The sequence below is a fragment of the Lithobates pipiens genome, unplaced genomic scaffold (genome assembly GCF_037356315.1).
Source record: "Lithobates pipiens isolate NorthernLeopardFrog02 unplaced genomic scaffold, aLitPip1_a1.2 Scaffold_8, whole genome shotgun sequence".
Taxonomy (NCBI): Eukaryota; Metazoa; Chordata; class Amphibia; order Anura; family Ranidae; genus Lithobates; species Lithobates pipiens.
Window position 1 is genome coordinate 44,368,895 of NW_027507903.1, and position 25,358 is coordinate 44,394,252.

General features: G+C 39.8%; 1 protein-coding gene across 4 annotated transcripts in view; it reads right to left on the reverse strand.

Annotated features, from left to right (window-relative positions):
- ARNT2 (aryl hydrocarbon receptor nuclear translocator 2) overlaps positions 1 to 25,358 on the reverse strand; it is a 178,637-nt gene that overhangs the window by 61,639 nt on the left and 91,640 nt on the right. For 3 of the 4 annotated variants that reach the window (XM_077472073.1, XM_077472076.1, XM_077472075.1), the window contains 3 exons: positions 20,757 to 20,859; positions 12,907 to 12,972; positions 4,882 to 4,979 (listed from right to left, as the gene is read on the reverse strand). In XM_077472073.1, the coding sequence (XP_077328199.1) occupies positions 4,882 to 4,979; positions 12,907 to 12,972; positions 20,757 to 20,859 (267 nt within the window). The remainder of the gene's footprint in view (positions 1 to 4,881; positions 4,980 to 12,906; positions 12,973 to 20,756; positions 20,860 to 25,358) is intronic. The other variant, XM_077472074.1, reaches the window with a different exon arrangement.

A 25,358-nucleotide genomic window follows, 5' to 3' on the forward strand; every position in this document is an offset into this window, starting at 1 on the left:
CAATCCGCCTGATTAAGCAATGTCATCATCTTTCTACTTCTTCAACGGACAATGAATTAGCACATCACCTTTAGTAAGCTGGCCCAAGAAGCAGTTAATCCAACCTAGGGAGTAGCAGATTGATATTTCTGACTAGCAATGTCACAAGAATGGCTGGCCAAGTTTACATCAATGTATTTTAGACACATATATTTAGTAATCTGACCGAAGTGTCATTTTATAAGAAAAGAAAAATACTGTTTAAAAATTCCTAACCAAGTTTGTGTTTGTATGTCAAGTCTTAGAGGCAGACAACAAGAGCTGCTGAAAAGGTTAAAAGGTGCATTCAGTCACACTGCCAATTGGTCTCTTCTGAGAAATATTTGGTATCTAATGAAGACTTCTGCACAAAAGCCTTGGCTGGAAACAGTTATCATTTTCACTCACAGTCCACAATACCAGGACAAAATTGTAGCATTAGCCAAATGCCAAGTTGCTTATTAGAAAGATTGGGTCTCTAATGAGGCATTCTACAAATTAGTTGAAAATATTCAGAACTTCCAGTCACTGCCAGGAACATCGTTATCTTGGAGATTCTTTAAGGCCATTATGAGCAGTCACTTTCCTTCTATTGGAAACAATAGTGATAACCCAGGAAAATTCAACCTAGCTGAATAATATGGGGTTGGTATGTCAGCCCATATCTAAAGGTGCCCAGATATAATGATATTTTTTGTGATGGTTGAGGTGGCCTTGTATTAAGGTGTTCAGAATCCTGACTTTTCCTATTTCTGTGTGTTTAGGCTGCTCCTAAAGAAGGAAGCCCTCTGACATTGGGGCCGCCCTTATGTATGCTGGTGTGGAAGTAAGAAAGAATGAGTACTCTGAGATTAGCATTGTGCTACATAGAACACCAGTTGACAGAGCATGGATCACACTATGCCACTGTCCTCTATTATTGAGCTCAGACCCATAGTGATCCTTAGCTGCATTCCAATCTTCAAAGCTGTAAGGAATGGGGTCTTTAAAAGGTATTGGCTTGTTTTATGTAATTTTAATGAAACAATATCAGATATGGATTACTACATTTCTCATTCCTTATTCTTTGGTGCCCTTACACACCAACATACAGATATAATGACTGACTCCCTCACAGAACTGTCTTGAGGCAGAAGAAAGTGGTCAACCTGAACAGTTATCACCCTTTTTTGGTATATAAGGTATTCTCCTGTATGGATTACTCTAATGTAAACCTGTAAATAAGTGGAAGGTAAGTTTTTGGTGTTGGGATACACACATTTACTACTCAGTATGGGGAAGAAAAGGTGGCTAAGGCTGGTCATTGACAGTTCAAGTCTAGGTTCAAGTTCAAGTCTAGGCTGGTCCAGCACAATCAACATGGGCAATACAACTGCATCTAAGCCCTTTGTACACACGGTCGGAGATTCGGACGGAATGTGTCCGATCGGACCGTTTTGTTGGATATTCCGACTGTGTGTGGTCTACATCGGACTGTTTCAGTCGGAGTATCCGACGGACCAAGTTTTCCAACTTGTTGGTAAGAGTTTCCGACAAAATGCTCCGATCGGACATACTCCGATCATGTGTAGAGAATTCCAATCGGACAAAGTGCCACGCATGCTCATATCAAATTCCTAGACCAAAGTAATCACGTCGGATTATCCGACAACTTTGTCCGACCGTGTGTATGCAACAGTTTCGGACAAAATCCGACGGATTTGGTTGTCGGAATCTCCGACCATGTGTACAAGGGCTTAGAAATAAAAAGCCAGCAAAGCTCTATTAATGCTTATCCTCAACAACCATCTCACATTAACTGTTAGGGAGTGACACCAGAAGCTGTTATTGTTCATTTGTTGGTTAGGATGGATACCATGCCATGATATTATCACATGGCAACCAAAACGCTTTTCGTTTCCTATATAAATGCTATTCCTGTATTAGAAGGCTACGTTATTAAAAGCCCTCTTTATGGACCTTGACTTCAGATGAAGAGCCCCCTAGGGCAGCTACTGTGGCTGCAAAGAAGCTGCAGACTGGATACCAACCAGCCTTGAGGACCGGCAATTGTTGTGCTGAGTATTTACTGCCAGCATAGCAATAGAGGGTAATGAATGTTAAATATAGCATTGTAGTCCTTATTTACATGGTCCCATTTTGTTTAGATTGTCCTTTAAAGGATTTTCTGTTTGGCTATTGGATATGCTTTAGTCTAGTTGTAAACATTATTTTGATTGGAGAAGAAATTAGAAACAAAAAATAAATGGAGATATTTTTAGTTAGATTTTTTCCATTATATAAAACTCACATTACTTTATAATAATGCTGAGCCAGCCAGGCCAAAAAGTCTTACTCAGTATGACCTCACGTCAGTGGGTTTGTTCTGATCTGAACACACAAACAATGTGGAATAAGTGAACCTTTGCGTGTACTGGAAAGCCGAATTCCCACCTGCCATACATTAGAGAAGGGGCTGCTGGCTGCAGGCTAAACAATTCTATATATAGAATTTCTGAGCAAAATCTCTATTCCCAAATGACAAAACATCATACGCCACAGCTTAGGAATTTACACAGGTTACTGAGGGGCAATTCTGATTTGAAACCACTCACACAAAGAAATAAGAGTCTGTTTATGGATTTATAGCTGCTAAAAATAACCACTCATCTGTACAACCGGGTCCTATGCAGCCAAAAAACAAATTGTAGCTGCACTGCTGTAATATAAATGTGCATGTCAGCAGAACTAGAAAGCCCTATCATCAATATCTTCTATCACGTGCAGACTATCTCTTTTTTTAATTACGTTCCTTATTTTTTGCATGTCTATGTTATCATGATGCCCATTCTATATCAATTCACAGTTCACTGGTATGCAGAATCTTAAAGTCATTCCTGGTAACACATATAGAACCACTGGTGGATGATGAAGAGCCCCCTAGCGCAGCTACATGTGGCAGCAAAGAAGCTACAGACTGGATGCCAACCAGTCTTGAAAGACCAGTGATTATTACTGGCAGCATAGCAATATAGGGTAATACATATTAAATATAGCATTTTATTCCATTTTTTACCTTGACCCTTATTTTTTAGATGGTTCTGTATATTAGTTTCTGTGTGGCTATTGGTTATGCTTTAATTTAGCTATCAAGTTGAATACTTTAAATGAATGGAGAAGAAATAAGAAACAAAAAATAAAGGGAAATACTTTTAGTTTTTAGATTTTTTCCACCATACAAATTCCACACTAACTTATAATAATGCTGGACCAGCCAGGCTAAGCTATGCAACATCTATCAGTTACAGTATGTGCAGCTTGCTATTATGTTCTGTTTTAAAACGGTAAAGAAATTATATTATATTCAAATTATGAACTTCTAAAGGCTCCACTCAAAAATGCATACAATGAAGGGGAATAGATAAATAGGAGACCCAGCACTGGCTCTTTGTTCCACCTCATGCAAGATGGGTTGCTTTGTGCCCCCTTACAACCCTATCAATGATGGCTCTGCTGCCACATATAGACTTCTCTATATAATTTCAAGAATGGTAATGGTCCATAGGAGATTTGGGTTTAAAGTAACAAGCTGAAAATGCTAGTCTCAAAATAGCTTAGGCTCCTTTGATTGACCCTTTGGGCAAACTCACACCATGGCTCAGATTCCTACACAAGAAGACTGCTGATTCTTCAATTTTTATTTCTTCTAAATATTTGCATCTAGTAGGTTTGACTGTTTTACAAAGAATCACAACATTTTTAAAAATCTAGTTTCAGGAAGTTCATGGAAAATAGATGTGTATGAATTATTTTTGGAGAATAAGGATATTGTTTAGTGTGGGTTTACACGCTTGCATCTCTTACACCGCATTGCCCTATTACATTACTGTGCACACAAACACTGGTTCTATCGGTGTCATAGTGGACTATTTCGATTTCTTGTCAGTGAATAATGGAGCATGTAGTTCTTTGAAAAATCAATAAACAAAACAACTGGAAGAACTTGGTGAAAGGGAACAGCATGTCGACTTTGTTTACAGACAAAATTTACACAGCAATTCTGAATACAGGGAATTAACAAATAATGAAGGCTTCACTCCCAAAAATATGCCGTATGGGCTCCTAAGGATGTGTTGGGTTCAGCATTGATGACAATATGTAACTCAGGTTTAATGAGAGACTTCCTTCATTTTAATTTAAGATGGAAAGCTGAGATACCGATGTGACAGCTTCTGGCAGACCCTTACAGCATCTTTCACTCTCCTGCATAAGTACCAGCTGCTAGATCATTTTTCAGACAAAAGTCATAATTCTGTTGGGAACAGACCATTCTGATCTGCCAAATGCACCGACAACTCCAATACTAAACCTTAACCTCTTGTTACTAATAACAGAATTCTAATTCCCAGTGCATCACATTTTCCAAAAATATCCTGCTTGCCTGCTTACATTTTTTTCTAGTTAATGACTTATAAATAATATCTTTATTGCTCCAGTTAATACTGAAGTCCCCATACAAAGGATCTGAACTCCTGGCACATGTGATAATATGTCTGGTTACCTGCACTTTGTTGTTTCATGGCAAGTGGACCATGTTCATTGACTTGTATTGTGTCTCTGTGAAAAAAAAATTTGTAACACTGCTAAAAGAATGACCATATTCATATCCTTCTCTGCTCCCTTCTGACAGAGTGCAGGGTTCAGTTATAGTTCTCCAATACTGTGGCAATATTCACGCATATGGAAAAAAGTTCTGGGGCTTGTACTAATTAGCATCATCATTCCTATGTGACTCAGACAGCAAAGGCTCTAAATATGGCCTTACTATAGTTTAATGACTTTTCTCTTAACCATCTATTTATTACTACATAATGTTCTCGTTACCTTTATTCTTACCTGCTGGGGGCCAAGCCTTAATATAACCGGTACAGTGGACCACGGAATACTGGGCTTCACCTTCTTTCACTGGTCCCAGGCCATTCCTAAAATGGATGACAGAGTGATATGCACTAAGAAATAGAAAATGTCTTTACAAACATCATGGAAGGAAAACAAACACACAGAATGCAGCTAAAAAAGGAATGGTTCTGTCTCATGAAATTACAATTATACATAATGCATTATCAGTTGCAGCTCAGAAGTGTAGGTATAATAACTATAATGGGGTTGATTTACTAAAACTGGATAGTGCAAAATCTGGTGCAGCGGTACATGATAGCCAGTTAGCTTCTTGGCTCAGCTGATTGTTTTCTATGCAGAGCTGCGCCGCATTTTGCACTCTCCAGCCCTGCAGAAGACTTCTTTTCACAGCCATCTCCATGGTACATTTGTAATAATTTCTCTCTTAGCCCTTGTACACACGGTCAGAGTTTCCGACAACCAAATCCGTCTGAGTTAATTCCGGAAGAGTTTCGGAAGTGATGTTGCATACACACGGTCGGACTAAGGCCGCGTACACACGGGCGGATTGTCTGCCCAACTTAGTCCGCTGAAACGTGTTTCAGCGGACAATCCGCTCGTGTGTGGGCTTCAGCGGACTTTTTCAGCGGACAGTCTGACGGACTAAGTCTTTCGGAATTTCCGTAATTTTGTCCGTCCAAACTTGGTTTCAGCGGACAGTCCGCTCGTGTGTAGGCAAGTTGGACGGACTAAGTATGGCGCATGCTCAGAAAGGATTTACACGCCGAAGGTTGCATTGCAGTGTATTGGACGTCATATTTCTAGTCTCGTCGTACGTGCTGTACACGTCATCACGCAAGCTTTCAGCGGACTGTCTGTTCATCGTGTGTGGTCAAGTCCGTTCATTCAAAAGTTGAACGGACTGTCTGTCGGATTGTCTGACGAACTTAGTTGGGCAAACAATCCGCCCGTGTGTACGCGGCCTTAGTTGTCAGGAAATCCGATTGTACATAACGTGATGATGTTATATCGTTAGGACGGGACTAAGTTCAGGCTAGTAGCCAATAGCTTTCGTCAAGGAATTTGATATGAGCATGCGTGGCACTTTGTCCGTCGGAGTAGACTACACATGATCGGAGCATGTCCGATCAGAGCATTTTGTCGGAAAATTTTACCGTCAAGTTGGAAAAGTTGGTCCGTCGGATATTCCGACGGAAACAGTCCGATGCAGACCACACACAGTCGGAATATTCGACAAGAAGGTCTGATAGGAAACATTCCGTCGGAATCTCCGACCGTGTGTACAAGGGCTTAGAATTTTGTGACTTGCTGTCTCTGCTACCCATCAACAAAGATCACTAACAAATCTCTCAAGCAAAAGCAGAAGTCAAATATACAATCCCCCAATTAAAAAAAAAGTGACGCTGTGTAAAATCTACATCAAAACAAAATGTAATGATTTGCAAATTTCAAATTACAATAGAACAAAGAAAAATATCAAATGTTTAAAGTGAGAAAAGTGAGAAAATTGACCATTCTAAAAAAAAATAAGGCAATTTTGAAATTTATGGCAGCAATATCTCTTGAAAAAATTGGGACAGGGCAAGGGAAAGGGCAAGGAAAAGCTGGCAAAGTACAACCCCAATTCTAAAAAGGGTGGGATATGGCCCTGTTTCCCATGGTGTAACATCTCCACTTCTTTTTACAACACTCTGTAAATGTCTAGGTGAAGAATGTTATCCCATTCTTGCCTGAGCATATTCTGCTCTAAAACCTGGAAAAATCTTTCAGCATGGAATATACCTTTCCAGATGTGCAAGCTGCCCATTCCATATGCACTAATCCCCCATACCATCATAGATGCAGGCTTTTGAGCTGAGCGCTAACAAGCTGGAAGGTCCCTCTCCTCTTTTGTCCAGAGGACGCAGCGCCCATTGTTGCCAAAAAGAATGTCAAATTTGGATTCGATCTAACCACAGAACAGTTTTCCACTTTGCAACAGACCATTTTAAATGAGCTTTGGCCCAGAGAAGATGGCAGCGTTTCTGAATCATGTTTAGATACGGCTCCTTCTTTGCATGATAGAGCTTTAACTTGCATTTTTGGGTGGCACAGTGAACTGTGTTCACAGACAGTGACTGTTGTACTCCAGGGCCTTCAAAAGTGTATTAGGTGGCTGTGAGATGAGATGTGTATTTCACAGCATTCCACAGTATTCCTGAGCCCATACAGCTTTGTTCATCACAAAATCATATCCGTTTTTAATGCAGTGCCGTCTGAGGGCCGAAGGATCATGGGCATCCAATATTGCACTTCCTCCTTGCCCCTTGCGCACAGAGATTTCTCAAAATTCTTGGAATCTTTTCATGATATTATGTAGATGATGATGTATATAAATTCTTTGCAATTTTACAGTGAGGACAATTATTTTAAAATTGTTCAACAATTTTTAGCCGCAGCTTTTCACAGATTGGCGAACCTCTGCCCATCTTCCTTGTTAGTAATATTTACTTTGCCAGCTTATTGTTGCCCTGTCCAAACTTTTTTGAGATGTGTTGCTGCCATCAATTACAAAATGATTTTTGTTTTTTCTTGTTAAAATACAAAAATTTAAACAATGAGAGTATTAACTGCTTGTCACCAGAAGCATGAAAACTAGCAAAAATGCCCCCTCGGCACTTTAACAGATCTTTATTAATATAAAAAAATATATATACTAAAAAATTTTTAAAGGAGAAGTCCGGCCAAAGCTCATTTGGCTGGGCTTGTCCTATGGATCACAGGATTGCAATTCGTTTTGCACTCCTGTGACCCATTTTTAGTAGAGAACTGATTGAAATCTGCTCTCTGTCACAGCGCCCTGACTCCCTGAGCACAGAGGGAGATGAGCAGAGAGCTGTGATTGACAGTATACAGCCCTCTGCTCACGGAGCTCTGAAAACCAAGTGATCAGCAGTGTCCGATCGCTCGGTTTTCAGTGCAGAGGCGCTGGGGGACAGATGCAGCATCGGACCCATGCTGCATCCACCTAGGTAAGTATAAATGGGGAAAAAACAATAAAAAATTCTCTTTTAAAAAGACGTCATATAGATGTTAAAAAAATCTTGAATAGCTCTGACAATACCATATACAAATCCCCCATCTTGGAATAATTCATACATCCAAGAATATATAGTGATGATAGTCATGAAAGATACATACAGTGTCTTTTGCGAAAGTATTCGGCCCCCTTGAACTTTTCAACCTTTTGCCACATTTCAGGCTTCAAACATAAAGATATAACATTTTAATTTTTTGTGAAGAATCACCAACAAGTGGGACACAATTGTGAAGTGGAACGAAATCTATTGGATATTTTAAATTTTTTTAGCAAATAAAAAACTGAAAAGTGGTGCGTGCAAAATTATTCGGCCCCTTTACTTTCAGTGCAGCAAACTCACTCCAGAAGTTCAGCGAGGATCTCTGAATGATCCAATGTTGTCCTAAATGACTGATGGTGATAAATAGAATCCACCTGTGTGTAATCAAGTCTCTGTATAAATGCACCTGCTCTGTGATAGTCTCAGGGTTCTGGTGAAAGCGCAGAGAGCATCATGAAGACCAAGGAACACACCAGGCAGGTCCGTAATACTGTTGTGGAGAAGTTTAAAGCCGGATTTGGATACAAAAAGATTTCCCAAACTTTAAACATCCCAAGGAGCACTGTGCAAGCGATCATTTTGAAATGGAAGGAGTATCAGACCACTGCAAATCTACCAAGACCTGGCCGTCCCTCTAAACTTTCAGCTCAGACAAGGAGACGACTGATCAGAGATGCAGCCAAGAGGCCCATGATCGCTCTGGATGAACTGCAGAGAACTACAGCTGAGGTGGGAGAGTCTGTCCATAGGACAACAATCAGTCGTACACTGCACAAATCTGGCCTTTATGGAAGAGTGGCAAGAAGAAAGCCATTTCTCAAAGATATCCATAAAAAGTCTCGTCTAAAGTTTGCCACAAGCCACCTGGGAGACACACCAAACATGTGGAAGAAGGTGCTCTGGTCAGATGAAACCAAAATCGAACTTTTTGCCCACAATGCAAAACGATATGTTTGGCGTAAAAGCAACACAGCTCATCACCCTCAACACACCATCCCCACCGTCAAACATGGTGGTGGCAGCATCATGGTTTGGGCCTGCTTGAGACAGGGAAGATGGTTAAAATTGAGGGGAAGATGGATGCAGCCAAATACATTACCATTCTGGATGAAAACCTGTTGGAGTCTGCAAAAGACCTGAAACTGGGATGGAGATTTATCTTCCAACAAGACAATGATCCCAAACATACAGCAAAATCTACAAAGGAATGGTTCACAAATAAACGTATCCAGGTGTTAGAATGGCCAAGTCAAAGTCCAGACCTGAATCCAATTGAGAATCTGTGGAAAGAGCTGAAAACTGCTGTTAACAAACGCTCTCCATTCAACCTCACTGAGCTCGAGCTGTTTTGCAAGGAAGAATGGGCAAGAATTTCAGTCTCTCGATGTGCAAAACTGATAGAGACATACCCCAAGCGACTTGCAGCTGTAATCGCAGCAAAAGGTGGCTCTACAAAGTATTAACGCAAGGGGGCCGAATAATTTTGCACGCCCCACTTTTCATTTTTTAATTAGTTAAAAAAGTTTCAAAAATCCAATAGATTTCGTTCCACTTCACAATTGTGTCCCACTTATTGGTGATTCTTCACAAAAAATTAAAATTTGATATCTTTATGTTTGAAGCCTGAAATGTGGCAAAAGGTTGAAAAGTTCAAGGGGGCTGAATACTTTCGCAAGGCACTGTATGACAGGCCTGGTGAATTTCAATCCAAGATCTTTTTCAGGGAGCCTTGGAAGGAGGGAGGTCTCTAGATATTACACGTGCAGAAAAGTAGTACAATTTCCATTATAATAATAATCAAAGCCATAATTGCAACAAATTTTGCATTTAGATACTTACAAATGTTTTAAACTAGGGACACAAGGCGGTCAGAGCCCAAGGCCCAATGGCAAACATCATTACGTTTTAAAGAAAAGGCTCTGACAGCTTTGTGTCCCTGGTTTAAAAAGTTTGTAATTATCCAGAGACCACCCCCCTTTCCAAGGTCCCCTGAAGATATATATATGGTATCGTCAGAGCTATTCCAGTTTTTTTTTTAACATCTATATGATGTCTTTTTAAAGGAATTCTTTGCATAATAAAGATTTTTTTTGTATTAATAAAAGTCTGTTATACTTTAACTTCGTTACAGTTCCAGGGGGGGGGGGGGGGGGGCATCCCAACTTGGAAAATGCGGTTGTAAAAAGGATGGATAACATCCATCCGAAGAATATCTTACATGTGATTTTTTAGTAGCGGACAACCCTGCATCTGAGTGTAGAGACCCTTTTATTGCTACTATGAATAGTCTACTTATATAACATGGACATAATAATCTGCAGCATTTTACAATGTAGGTACAAAATGTGCACAAAAAATAAATACAGTGTAAGAACAATCAAATCATGATAAGTCTGTTCATATTATTCTGTAATATAAAAAAAAAAAAAGTGTACCTAAAGGCAAATTTTTGTTTTTTATTTTTGGTAGAGTGGATAGGTATTAGAACACCTGTACGGATTGTTTTGCTGTCTGTGCCCCCATTAATGAGATTCTCCCTCTCTATTTGTCCTGTTTACTATTGTCATTGAAGGTAAAAGAAAATCACAAATTTTGGTTTGTTCCCAGAACAGTGTTAGGTAAGGAAATATTCCAATAGGTGCACTAGTTCTGGTGATCCTGGTGACACCCTGGGTTTCCCTCAATTTGCTCTCACTTCCTGTTTTGGCTATGGGACAGGAAGTAAAGGGAAATATCGCCTATGGGACACAGATGGCAAAAAAAAACAAAAAAAAAAAAACAATGGGGTTACAACCCTCCCTTACTCTATCCAAAATTAAAAAAAATAAATGCCTTTAACTTGTTGGGTTTTTTTTGGACTGGGGAGGAAAACAAAGCAAATGGTGACGAAATTTACATTAAAGTGGTATTAAACCCAAAAATAAAAGAATATTAAATTGCAGTTGTAGTTTTCTTTTTAGACTTTTTTTCCTTTCTTTTCGCCTGGTGATCTGGCCAGTTAGTCTGCTGTTTTTCAACTTCCTTTAACAGACCAAGCTGTCCAGGAAAAAAGCAAAAGTGGTAGGCAGAGGGTTGAGACAAACCATTTACCACTGACAGAGGTGCTTACAGTTGTCAGATTTTTTCATTTATATAAAATCTTTACCCCAAAATGAAAAAAACAAACAAAATGTTACTGTAACTGTTTAAAAAGTATTAGCTGGAGTTCGACTAGTGGAACTTCACTCCCAATCAACACTGATTATTTTTAATCCTCAAACTGCTAGCATTAGTAAATAGATAGGAAAGTATATCATATTTACTTGTTTTAAACTTGTTTCTTTTCTTACATTTCTTCAGTTACTTCTTGGTTTCATGACTAGCCAAATTATGTCATACATTCCAGGAGTCTTCAAGAGAGAAGGAGAGGAAGAGGGCTTTTCTCAGCTAAGCACATCCTCCTGCATGCATGCTTGAGCTATGGGAAGATGGATTCCAGGAAGTAAGTGCTACATGAATCATTTGCTTTTACTCAAGAGGGCCACAGCTAGAAAAGCTAGGGGATATTTTTTAACGTTCTCAACAAAATAAGACATGGACGGATGGGGGAGTTTGCTTTGAATATTAAAAATTCATTCATTTATTAGTCAAATCCATCTAAAGCCCCATACACACTATCACGTTTTCTGCTGATTTTTGTCTTCAGATTTACAAAAACCATGTAGTGCAAGGGCCTGCCTGATTGCATACAAATTGAAACTCCTAAGGTTTGACTTCATATTATATGGTTTTGGTAACTCTGAAGGAAAAAATCAGCAGAAAATCTGATAGTGTGTATGGGGCTTAAATCTGCTAGTGTATCTAATGCCACGTACACACGATCAAACAATCCGGTGGAAAAGTCAGACGGACTTGAGTCCGCCAGACAATCCACCCGTGTGTGGGCTGCAGCTGACTTTTTTTACCCAAAAGAAAGAAAGTTTTGACTCAAAGTTTTTCTGCCGGACTCGCAGTCCGGCGGACAATATGGCCGTGTGTGTGCTAGTTCGCCGTACTTTTGAAATGAATGGACTTTTCCCGCACGTGTGTGGGCAGGTCCGCTCGTTCGGACAGTCTGGCGGACTTTACGGTGGAAGTCCACCAGACTAAGTCCGCCGGATAGTCTGATCGTGTGTACGCAGCATTACACTACCCTTTCCTCAGCAGCTGCTCTCCTAAGGTGTCTTTGTTGCTCTTCCATCCAGAGTGTAGATACTCTAAGCCCTTGTACACACGGTCGGAGAATCCGTCGGAATGTGTCCTATCGGACCGTGTTGTCGGATAATCCGACTGTGTGTGGTATGCATCGGACTGACTCCGTCGGAATATCCGTCGGACCCAATTTTCCAACTGGTTCGATCGGACATACTCCGATCATGTGTAGAGAATTTTGATCGGACCAAGTGCCACGGCATGCTCAGATCAAATTCCTACATCAAAGCTATTGGCTACCAGCCTGAATGTAGTCCCATCGTAACGAAATTACTTCATCACGTTCTGAAAGATCGGATTTTTCGACAACTTTGTCCGACCATGTGTATGCAACATTTTCGGACAAGATCCAACGGACAAAATCTGATGGATTTGGTTGTCGAAATCTCCGACCGTGTGTACAGGGGCTAAGACAGGAAATGTGTTACTGACCAGATCCCCAGGTGAAAAAGCCCATAAAAATAAAAACGACTGCATCCTTCACAATAAATAATTGGGAAATTGCAAAATATAAAATTTTGGTTGTTGGATTTAATACCGCTTTATATAAAGTACTGGTCAGAACAAACCTCAAGACCTTAGTAATTTTAGCAAGTCAATGATTCTTACCACTGTGGCTCCATTACAAAATATAACTTACCTGTACCTCTTCCTCATTGTGGTGATTCTATTGAGTGGTAGATGATCCAGAGGAGCGTTACCACATCTACCAGAAAACATATTAAATGAAAATGAGTTAAATGAATTGAAGAAAGCAGTTTTAAGTCTTAAAAAAACTTAGATATTATTTAATTAGCATGCAAACATCCATTGTGATTTTACTGTCAGAAAAACTAGCAAGAAGTATTTTACTGAACTGTATATTCTGAAAATAATGACAGCCCCCGGCTGTTGCATCGCCATATTACATCCAGGCCATATAGGTGCAGCGCTAGAAGAAATCTGGGGTACCTGCAAAGTGTCACCACAGCCATATACTGCGCTACATGAGAAATCTGAAAGCAGGAGGATTTCAGAAGGAAGGCTGGTGGATAAGTGTAAATGACTTTAGTCTCTCTGTATTCTTGCAGTTTTCTGTTTTCTTTAAACAAAACAGACAAAATTGTGCTAAATAAGCCCCCTTTGTCCCCAGCTATACCCCCTGGACCGTTAGGACAGATCTGTTGTGTTCTAGCAAGTTTGTCAATATAAAGACAGAACGTGGTACATGACCTTGAATCACACCGCCAAAGTCTCACCGGAAACTGCAAGCCGCTACCATTTGCAACTCATCACAAGTGAACAATGTAAGTAGCATAGACAGGTAATTTAAGAAATACTGAAGTGTTTGTCAATGCAAGGAAATGAGGATGAATGCTTTTAGTAAAGGACACTTTTGTTGTAATTAAGAAATGTTTTAGGGTCTATCAAAACTCATCTATTTTCCAGCAGCAAAACAGATACATTTTACTGCGTGAAAATGCGTTTAAAGTTAAATTTCAATTCATTCCCATGTGGGAATACTCACATCTATGATCTGCAGTTTAGTGTAAAGGGTAATGCCGTGTACACATGGCTGGACTTTTCTACAGCAAAGGTCCGACGGAACGAATTTGTCGGACAATTCGACTGTGTTCATCGGAAAATTGATGAAAAAAAATCAGATGGACTTTAGATTTAGAACATGTTTCAAATCTTTCCGACGGACTCGAGTCCGGTCAAAAAATGTGTTCGTCTGTAAGCTAGTCTGATGGACAAAAACCGACGCTAGGGCAGCTATTGGCTAATACTGGCTATGAACTTCCTTATTCTAGTCCAGTAGTACGTCATCACGTTCGAATCCATCGGACTTTGGTGTGATTGTGTGTGGCCAAGTCCGTTTGTTTGGAAAGTCAGTCGGAACTCCGCTGAAAAGTCTGTCAGGAAGATCGTCGGATCTAGTCTGCCGGAAAGTCCGGTCGTGTGTACACGGCATAACTCTATCACCCCATTCACAGCTACATGTGCATTTGCACATACATTGCAAGGTGTGAATGGGTAACAAAGTTGAATGTTTTATAATATGTGATCTTACATTATTATTATTGTTACACGGGATTTAAATAGCGCCAACAGTTTACACTTTACAACATGAGGGTAGACAGTATAATTACAATACAATTCAATACAAGAGTAATCGGGGGGGCTTCCACTTTAGAGCTTACAATGTAAAAAATCACATATATAAGCTGAAAAGTGGGTAACAATCTGGAACGCAAAGGTGATGTTTTTATTATTATTATTATACAGCATTTACAGTGCCTTGAAAAAGTATTCATACCCCTTGAAATTTTCCACATTTTGACATGTTACAACCAAAAACATAAATGTATTTTATTGAGATTTTATATGATAGACCAACACAAAGTGCCACATAATTGTGAAGTGGAAGGAAAATGAAAAACGTTTTTCAAACTTTTTTACAAATAAACATCTGGCGTGCATTTGTATTCAGCCCCCTTTACTCTGATGCCCTTAACTAATATCTAGTAGAACCAATTGCCTTCAGAAGTCACCTAATTAGTAAATAGAGTCCACCTGTGTGTAATTTAATCTTAGTATAAATACAGCTGTTCTGTGAACCCCTTGTTAGAGAACCTTAGTGAACAAACAGCATCATGAAGGCCAAGGAACACACCAGACAGGTCAGAGATAAAGTTGTTGAGAAGTTTAAAGCAGGGTTAGGTTATGAAAAAATAACCAAAGCTTTGAGCATCTCCCGGAGCACTGTTCAATCCAGCAAACATGTGGAAGAAGGTGCTCTGGTCAGATGAGACCAACATTTAACTTCTTGGCCTAAAAGCAAAATACTATGTGTGGCAGAAAACTAATGCTTCACTTCACTTCACCCTGAACACACCATCCCCACCTTGAAACATGGTGGTGGCAGCATCATGTTGTGGGGATGCTTGTCTTCAGTAGGGACAGGAAAGCTGGTCAGAGTTGATGGGAAGATGGATGGAGCCAAATACAGGACAATCTTAGAAGAAAACCTGTTAGAGTCTGCAAAAGAATTGAGACTGGGGCAGAGGTTCACCTTCCAGCAGGACAACGACCCTAAACATACAGCCAGAGCTACAATGGAATGGTTTAGACAAAGTATATTCATGTGTTAGAATGGCCCAGTCAAAGTCCAGACCTAAATCCAATTGTGAATCTGAAAATATGTGGCAAGACTTGAAAATTGCTGTTCACAGACACTCTCCATCCAATCTGACAGAGCTTGAGCTATTCTACAAAGAAGAATGGGCAAAAATTTCAGTCTCTAGATGTGCAAAACTGGTAGAGACATCCCCAAAAATACATGCAGCTGTAACTGCAGTGAAAGGAGGTTCTTCAAAGTATTGACTCGGGGGGCTGAATACAAATGCGATCCACACTTTTCACATATTTATTTGTAAAAAGTGTTGAAAACCATTTATCATTTTCTTTCCACTTCACAATTATGTGCCACTTTGTGTTGGTCAGACACACAAAATCCAAATAAAATAGATTTACGTTTTTGGTAGTAACATGACAAAATGTGGAAAATTTCAAGGAGTATGAATACTTTTTCAAGGCACTGTATATAGCGCCAACAGTTTGTAAAGCGCTTTACAATGAGAGGGCAGACAGTACAGTTACAAAACAATTCAATACGGGAGTAATCAGAGGCCTTGCTCGTTAGAGCTTACAATCTAGGAGGGAGGGATCTGCCTTTATTACCACGCACCAAACTCGCTGGATCCTAAAACATCACTTTTATTATAAGTTAACCGTTTCCACTGTGGTGGGGTGGCTCGTGCAGGCACCGTAACGTACCTGTAACTTGCGGCTTTCTTCAGGGTTCAGGGCGTGCGCGTGTGCCCCCGCTTGCCAGCTCTACTGTGACTGAACTTAGCAGATCCCAGCTAATGATTCATGGCTGGGACCTGCTGATCGACTGTGTCCAATCGCAGCCCAGAGCCCTGCGTTGACAATCAACACCAGGCTCTGTACAGAGGGACTAATCTCTTTGTTTCTTCCTGCAAAGCAGGGATAAGAAACAAAGAGCTATTTAGTAAAAAAGCAGCCCACATTACACATTTACCCCTTGATCAACCGAGATGTTAACCCCTTACCAGCCAGTGTTATTAGTACAGTAACAGTGTATATTATTAGCACTGGTCACTGTATTAGTGTCACTGGTGATGTTAATGTCAGTTCCCATTTAGTGTCAGATTTCCCACCACACTATTACAGTCCCACTATAAGTCACTGATCACCGCTATTACTAGTATAAAAAATAAATAAATAAAAATTCAGTTATATATGCCATCATTTGTAGACGCTATAACGTTTACACAAACCAATTAATGTACCAAAGACATGTAGCAGAATACATTTTGGTCTAAATTTGTGAAGTAATTTCTTTTTTTATCTGATATGTTTTATAACAGAAAATATAAAATATTGGAATTTTTTTCAAAATCTTTGGTCTTTTTTCGTTGATATAATAAAAAATGAAAAACCCAGTGGTGATCAAATACCACCAAAAGAAAGCTCTATCTGTGTGAAAAATGTTTATAAATGTAATTTGGGTACAGCGTTGCATGACCATGCAACTGGCAGTTAGAGTAGCACAGTGCCAAATACCAAAAAATGCCCTGGTCATGAAGGGAATAGAATCTTCCAGAGAGGTTACATAAAATGTACATACCAACAAAGAGTACAGAAGTGGAATTATAAAGACAGCCCATCACATTTAGCTTCAGACTGTAAGTCTTAGGGCTCATTCACACCAGAAACTACATATAAATGTGCTTTTTTGATTGCATGTTCACATGCATTTGAAGCGTGTTTGAAACGCACTTGATGTGCTCTTGGCGCACGCTTGAATTCATTTTGCATGGGTTTTTGGGACTGGCTTTCATGGCTTAAAGTGGCGTGGTGCGGGGCGTTTGAAATGTGTTTGTAGCACGCTTATAGTGCATTCCCTGAATTTGCGGCATGGAAAAATGCAGCATGCTCTTCTTTTTTTAACTGCACTGAAATGCACTGCAATGATGTGAACAATGTCCATAGGATTACCTTGATTATGGGTGATCTATGCAGTTGGGGTGCTGCATGTGAAAGGGCCCTACATGAACCCTGCTCTGTCCATAATCTGTATAGGCCAAATAAATCAACATTCTTCTGTACTCTGAGAAAATATCAAATCAGAAAAGTGCTAACAAAACCCAAAGTCCCATAACCCAAACATGTTTCGCTATAACTGGCTTCATCAGGGGTGAAATTAGTGCATTGTGTGAAAAAGTGTGACCAAGAAAAGCCATGTATAATGAAATAATAAAATATATAATTATTAAATAATTAAAAGTGAGCAATATCAATGTTAAATGGAGTGGTGAATCTGACAGCATCCAGCTGCTATATTCACACACTTATTTTAAAAGTAAATAAAATAATCTCTGACTACGGTATATAATCATGCATTCCTATATTCAGTAAGGGATCATTTACATTTGCACTAGACCTTTGAAGAATGATCGGCAGTGGACCAATTTTCAGTGGGCGTCTGACAGGCAGTGAAGAGGCATTGGGGTTTATTTATTAAAGCTGGAAAATGCAAAATCAGGCTCACTTCTGCATAGGAACCAATCAGTTTCTAACCTCAGCTTGTTCTATGAAGCTTCGGCAATAAAACCTGGAAACTGATTGGTTTATATAAAGAGGTGAGCCTGATTTTGCACTCTCCAGCTTTAATAAATACACCCCATTATGTTGTCGCCTTATTACCTCGATTTAAACCTCTAAAAACCCACAGCCCCATGCTGCTACAGTAGCAGGCCAGCGTAGCCCTATTCATTTGAATGGGTTGTGCTCAGCGGGCGGTGCTGCTCACCAAACGCGACAGCTGGGCTCATTTTTGTTGCACCATATTTCAAAGCATAATAGCCACTGCATATGTATACCCCTGTAAGGATGCCTTTGCAGTTTAGGGGGAGAGTTAAAAATGGAGTTCAGCTGCGTGTTTTGACAGCACCCAATCTGAAAGTATAAGCCTTAAGCTACGCTATATTATCAAAAGTATTGGGACGTCTGCCTTTATGCTGTGTACACATGGCCGGACTTTACAGCAGACTAGGTCCGACGGTCTTCCCTATGGACTTTCGTTGGACTTTCCGAACGAACGGACTTGGCCACACACAATCACACCAAAGTCAGACGGATTCAAACATGATGATGTACGACCGAACTAGAATAAGGAAGTTCATAGCCAGTAGCCAATAGTTGTCCTAGCTTCGGTTTTTGTCCATCGGACTAGCATACAGACGAATGGATTTTTAGACCGGACTCGAGTTCGTCGGAAAGATTTGAAACATGTTCTAAATCTAAAGTCCTTCTGATTTTTAGACAGCAAAGGTCCGATGAAGCGCACACATGACCGAATTGTCCGGCGGATTTGTTCTGTCGGACCTTTGCTGGCGAAAAGTCCAGTCGTGTGTACATGGCATTACACGCACACAAACTTTAATGGCCTCCTAGTCTTAGTCCGTAGAATTCAATACTGAGTTGGCCCATCCTTTGCAGCTATAATAGCTTTAACCCTTCTGGGAAGGCTGTCCACAAGGTTTAGGCGTGTGTCTAAGGGCATAAATGGATGAGCGAGTTTGGGGTGGAGGAACTTGACTGGCCTGCACAGAGTTCTGACCTTAACCCGATAGAACACCTTTGGGATGAATTAGAGTGGAGACTGTGAGCCAGACCTTCTAGTCCACATCAGTGCATAACCTCACAAATGCGCTTCTGGAAGAATGGTCAAACATTGCCATAGACACAATCCTAAACCTTGTTGACGGCCTTCCCAGAAGAGTTGAAGCTGTTATAGCTGCAAAGGGTGGGCCAACTCAATATTGAACTCTATGGACTGAGACTGGGATGCCATTAAAGTTCATGTGCGTGTAAAAGCAGGCATCCCAATACTTTTGACAATATAGTGTATCTCTGATACAACAGTTAATAAATGGGATTCCGTTTTTTTTTATACAAGTCACAACACAGCAGCAATACTTCAACACATACATAAAAATTTATAGATACGTATTTTTTTAATAGATGAATACGATTTGCTGTGACTAGTCTATATGATACTGATGAGAGATCAACAGAAAATATTCAGACTGGCTTATAGCCTTTGCACGTGTCTGTTCAGTGCTAATATTTCATGCTAAGGCCAGTAAGATCATTTTTTAGGTAGATGCCAAGATTATTAATTAGCATGAGCAATGTTTAAAATTCCAGAGGGTCCAGCTTTTCACGGCAATGAAACAAGAACATTCAAAGCCGTCCCTAGAAGCCCTCTATTATTACTTCCAGCTCACAGTCATACAAGGCCCTTTAGCTCAACACTTAGCTATCATTCTTCCTGTATATTAAAATGAATTGCTAGATTTCAACAGAAAAGAGAGAAGAAATTATTCTGATTACAAATTTCAGCGAATAAATACGCTGGTGGCTATGGTACTTCTCAGTGAAAGGTTATTTAAAGGTATCGTAGCACAAATGTAATTTCTACTATAAGTCTATTACACACACCTAATAAAAAAAAACTGCTTATCTACATGTGTCTGTAGAAGCAAAGATTGAAAGAAGAGCTCTGGTGTAACTGAAAATCCAGATATAGTTTTAAAATTAAGAACTGCTACAACCATAATTATTAATAAAGCGGTTCTACAGGCTCAAAGATTTTTAACTTAATGCATTCTAGTCCCCCCCCGAATACTTACCTGAGCCCCATATCGATCCATTGATATGCATGAGAACAGCGGCTCTCCCGGGTCTCTTTCTCCTCATTGGCTCACACAGCAGTGGTGGGGGGAGGGGGGGCACTAAAAAGAAGAGGATCAGGTAGGCTCAGTTCAAAACCATTAAAGCAGTGTTCTGCCCACCGCTGCAAAAATTAAAAACCAGCAGCTACACATACTGCACCTGCTGGATTTTAATAATAGGACACTTACCTGTCCTGGAGTCCAGTGATGTCGGCACCGCAGCTGATGTTTCCATCAGCTGTCAGGTGCATGCTGCCTCCATTGCGGGTAAGGGAACCCAGCACTGTAGCCTTACATCAGTGTAGCTCCTACTGGCCCAGTAGCAGGGGGAGGAGGAGGGAACAGAGTGGTAACATCACAGGCCGCAGCCCAGACTCCCGGAAGTGGGAACAGGATACCTGTCAGGTATCTGCTCCCCCCCGAAAAAGTGGAAAAGGTGCCAAATGTGACTCAGCGGAAGTTCCACTTCTGGGTGGAACTCTGCTTTAAGTGAGTATAACACGTTTTTTGTTTGTTTGTTTTTTATTATTATTATTTCCTTTAGTATCACTTTAAATACAGAGGGTATTAACCAATCTAAACATTAAAAAAATAGAGCATATGCTTCCCCTAATTAACAAAAGGGTACAAGCAAATTTTCAATCTTTTATAAAAGAATTCACATACATCAGGATATTATTACCTCAGCCGGCAAATGAATGAACGCCGGGATCCCATACACATTCGCATTGAGGATTGTTGCCCTTCTTTCTTCACTGTACCGGTTTTCAAGTCCAAAATCCGTCCTAAGCAAAAAAATAAAAATAGAATGATTAATTTTCCTTCTCAGTTTCCTATTAAATTAACATTCCCATCAAGCTGTCTTTTAAAGAATGCTTATATTTCTGTTAATAAGTTACTACAGGAGAATTTTTCTAGACATATGACATATATAGCATCTAAAGTGTTTTCTAACAATACGTCTACTCCCTTGAAATAATTCATTTTAACGGTAACTTTAAACCTTCTATGGTCAGCACATAAACAAGTGTGATGCACTTCCACCTGTCATGTTAATAAAATAATATTTCCAACTGCCTGCACCTCATGCTGGTGAGGAAAATGCCATTGTCCTGGCCCACCCTTTCCTTTTTGTCTGATGATGGAATGTTTGCTAACGTATCACACAATGGCGACAGAAAAATAAGGGCTTCTTTTGGCACTGTACACACACAGTCAGTACAGACATACATAAACAGAATAAAGTCAGAATAAAGGGTATGGTAAACCTTATGCTATCTACACTGTTGGTGTTACTCTCTGACGCTGTTAATTGCTACAGGGGTTTTGATCTGGGCTGCCGTTCAGATATTCATCTTGGTTGTCATTACTTATTGTTGACTTCAATTTTATGATCCATGGCTGAGCTGGTTTTTCAATTCAGTGAGTACTTCCTTTATGCGAGTCTCTCTGCGTAGGGCTATGTGCATTCTATACATCACACTTTTTTCTGCTTGGATTTTAATATGGTAGTTTCTATCTCTTTGGCTCCTACCCAATATAGCATTATCTTTTAGCCCTTGTACACGCGGTCGGACATTCCGACAACAAAATCCGTCTGATTTTTTTTAAAAGGGTTTTGTCCGAAACTGGTGTTGCATACACACGGTCGGACAAAGTTGGCGGAAAATCCGATCATTCGGAACGTGATGACATTCTTTCATTGCGGAGGGACTATGTTTTGGCTAGTAGCCAATAGCTTTGGTCTCATAATTTGATCTGAGCATGCGTGGCACTTTGTCCGATCGGAATTCTCTACAAACGATCAGAAAATTTTATAGCCCAGCTCTAAAACTTTGTCGGTCGGATATTCCGACGGAAACAGTCCGATGTAGCCCACACACGGTCGGATTATCTGACAACACGGTCCAATCGGACATTTTCCGTCCGAATGTCCGACCGTGTGTACAAGGGCTGTGAATTACATCTTCCCTGCATTCAGCGCTTCGTTTGGAGTATAGTTCTGTTTTGTTGTGTCTTTTGCTCCCAATTGGGGTCCAAACACATATTGATTTTACCTCATGGTCTACCAGTAACTGTAAGCTTCAGAAGCGCAATTGCACGCGCAACATGTCGAGCCTATTACTACAACTAAATTATCTTTGATGTACCTCAATTCTGTCTCCATACCGGACTCTTGGAACTTGATTTTATTATGGAATGTTGACTACATATCTTCCTAATCTCCAATTGTATCAGGGTTGTGTTACAGTAGCGGTAACGTCTGTAGATGGCTGTAAAGTTTTTTTGTGTTTTTTAATGATATGGAATTTTTATATGTTTGAATAAAATATCTTTTGTTATAAAATTCTTTTGTTATCGTGCCTAAAAAGTCCATAGTCCCTTTCTTATTTAAATTCACATTAAATATTGAAATTTGCATTGTTGATTCTGGCCAGGAGGTAGAGGCTTGGATTCCTTTTCATTTGCTTCCTTTCCTCATCTCATGAAAAAAAGGCTCCAGTTTACATAGCTCATAAACTCAACCTGAGCTTGACACAAACACACACGAACTTACAAGTAAATCAGAAAAGTGACTTATTCTTATCAGGCAGCTCAATTTCAGGTTTTAATCAGACCAAGCAAGCAGCACCTGCTGTTTCATCTTTATTTCGTTTCACTATGTTGCCAGGGTCCAACTTTCTAAATTCCACCAATGCCATTCCAATGACCAGTGAGAGCGTGTTATCTGACCACTGAAACATTTTCACTGGACAAAGAAATTACGGTAAGCGGGGTCTAGCAATGACATCAGAGGATGTCAAGCCCCAGCTTAGCAGGAGGGAGGTGTAGAAGTTTTTCTGGGTTATAAAGTTGATAACAGACAGTTTGTTGAATCTGTGTTCAGGTCCCATTCGCACTGGTGGATTCCCCCAGAAAATCTGCCTGCTCAGCAGTGGATCTCTCCGCTGACCAAAGCTGAGAAGGTGGATAACAGGTCCATGCTCACTCTGCTAATGCAGAGCAGACATGGACACAGCCCACTGTACTCTATGGGCTGTCGGATAGAAACGGACCTCCAGCCTAGACTTGCTATGCTTTGGACTTGCTATACTGCTTTGCAAAATAAAAGCGCATTACAAACCTGCTTGGACTATTCCTAGCTATCCCTTTGTCGTCCATGGTTTAGGTTTAGGTTCCTTATATATGTTATTGCTTAGGGCACAATGCTGGCTAATATAAAATGCAGCCACATCCTGTGCAAAACTGTATGTCCCCAAAAATGCTTGTTCTCTATAGAGAAGCAGTGAGCTCTTTGCAGAGGTCTGACTGGGTGTCACGAAATTTTGAAGCCATGGGGGAAAAAATGTTTTCTTCCCATTTTTCCAGTAGTTTTACAATTTGAATTTAATTTTGTTACACTGGGAAAGTGAAGTAGAGTGCATATAAATGTATTATGTTTGAAATAAAAGAACAGCCTATTAAGTAAATGAATGCATTTTTTCTTTTTTGCACTATATTTTTTATTACAAGTTGAAAAACAAGGACTGTATATGATAAGAGCATTTCACCTATACATGAGGACAGGTGACCACCCCACTTTCCCTCATAATAATTTAGAAACTTTCTGCCAATATGCATTTTCAGTTATTGACAGTGCTGATCCAGAAGCATATATTGTGAGCTTGATTAATGTTCTCCTAATTTTCAGGTGTAATTTTCTCTATAAATGAAGGACTTGTGTATTTTCTGCTGGTGAAGAAACACTTTGTGATGATCCAGAAGCAGCAGAAAGAGTGTTACTGTAATGAGAACTATTGAGGAAAAAGCTGCACGCACTTTCATCCTGGTCCTCATCATTTAATTCCATAGAGTATTTTTAATGTCTTTAGGGCACCTTTGGCTTTCTAGAATTCTAGATGTTGGTCTCACCGTTTTACTGAGAGGAAGAAAACAAAAAAATATTTACTGACCAGACTACAGGGAAACATTAAGCTGGGGTGGTGGAGATCATTAATAAAAATAGTTTGAAGGTTATAAAGATGAACTAATTTGTCAGATAAATTTACCCAATTTACTTGTCAATTAAAGCCTGAGAGGACAGAAGCTACTGTATCCCAACAAACACCCAACTGTAGGAGGTACAAGATGGAGCCCACAAGCCTTTCCCCTGCAGTACCCCCTAGTAGTAAAGATGCATGCTTTACTTGTTTCAGAATGGCATTGAGTAGTACAGTGTTACTTGAACTGTATTTCAGGATTTGCTTCTCTTCAGCTGAGAGAACATGCAATAATTCAAGGCTTTACATAAAGTCACAGAAATCTTTCATTAAGGTCTTCATGTTATAAAGTTTGAATACTATATCATAGATATACGTATTACTTATCATTGTAAAAGAATATATTCCACACTTCTTTTTTCTCCAGTTTTTTTTTCTGGTCCTTCCCATCTTTAGACATGCCCCCTTCCGAGGCAGAGGTGGATCTCGTTGAACCATGGGTATCATAATGCTGATTGGTCACATAAGCTTTGCTGATTACAGAGAAATAGGTCTGACTCAGTAGGATGACTGCAACGAGACCACTGCCTTCCCACAGATAACAAGCATCCCACTCCGCAGCTGCGGACAAGAGCCAGATTTTTCCATTTTAGGCTGTGGCTACTTCACAAAGAAAACAAACTGTAAGACACTGAACACCTTTTGTTTTGATGTACCTGTAAGGTGTTTCGCTAATTTAAACTATCATTTTAAATAGACTTTAAGATATGGATAAGACATGGATAATGCCTTCTTAGAATGGAACTATTGTTTCTCGTCTTCCTGGCTGATGGTATACACAGACATCTGATTTCATTTGGACTTTCAGTAGCAGAATAAAAGATGAGATTTCTACTACATGTTTTGTTAATTAATTAGACTGTGGTTATAAAACCAAACTGTGTGTGACATATGGCTTGGGTGAGCCCTAGCCAGGCTTTTCCTGTTATGAGTGGTATTGGTTAGAAGAACACGTGTCTGGCATGGTACAGCCAGCTGTGACAGATTATCTGAGTTCACAGGACAGTCGCTATAAACCTAGTGCAGGACAAACCTGCTTGGACTGTTCCTGGGCACAGTTTACTGCTGCCATTACCAACTGAGCCTTTGCTCTTAGTTATTGTATATTAAACTGTGCTGGGTAATATGCTGGCATTTTATAAATTAGTAATGATAATGACAACTATTATTCTGTGCCTATAGCTGAGTTGTTTTCCATTACACCCCTTAATTATCAGAAAGTTATATTGATTAAAAAAAAAAAA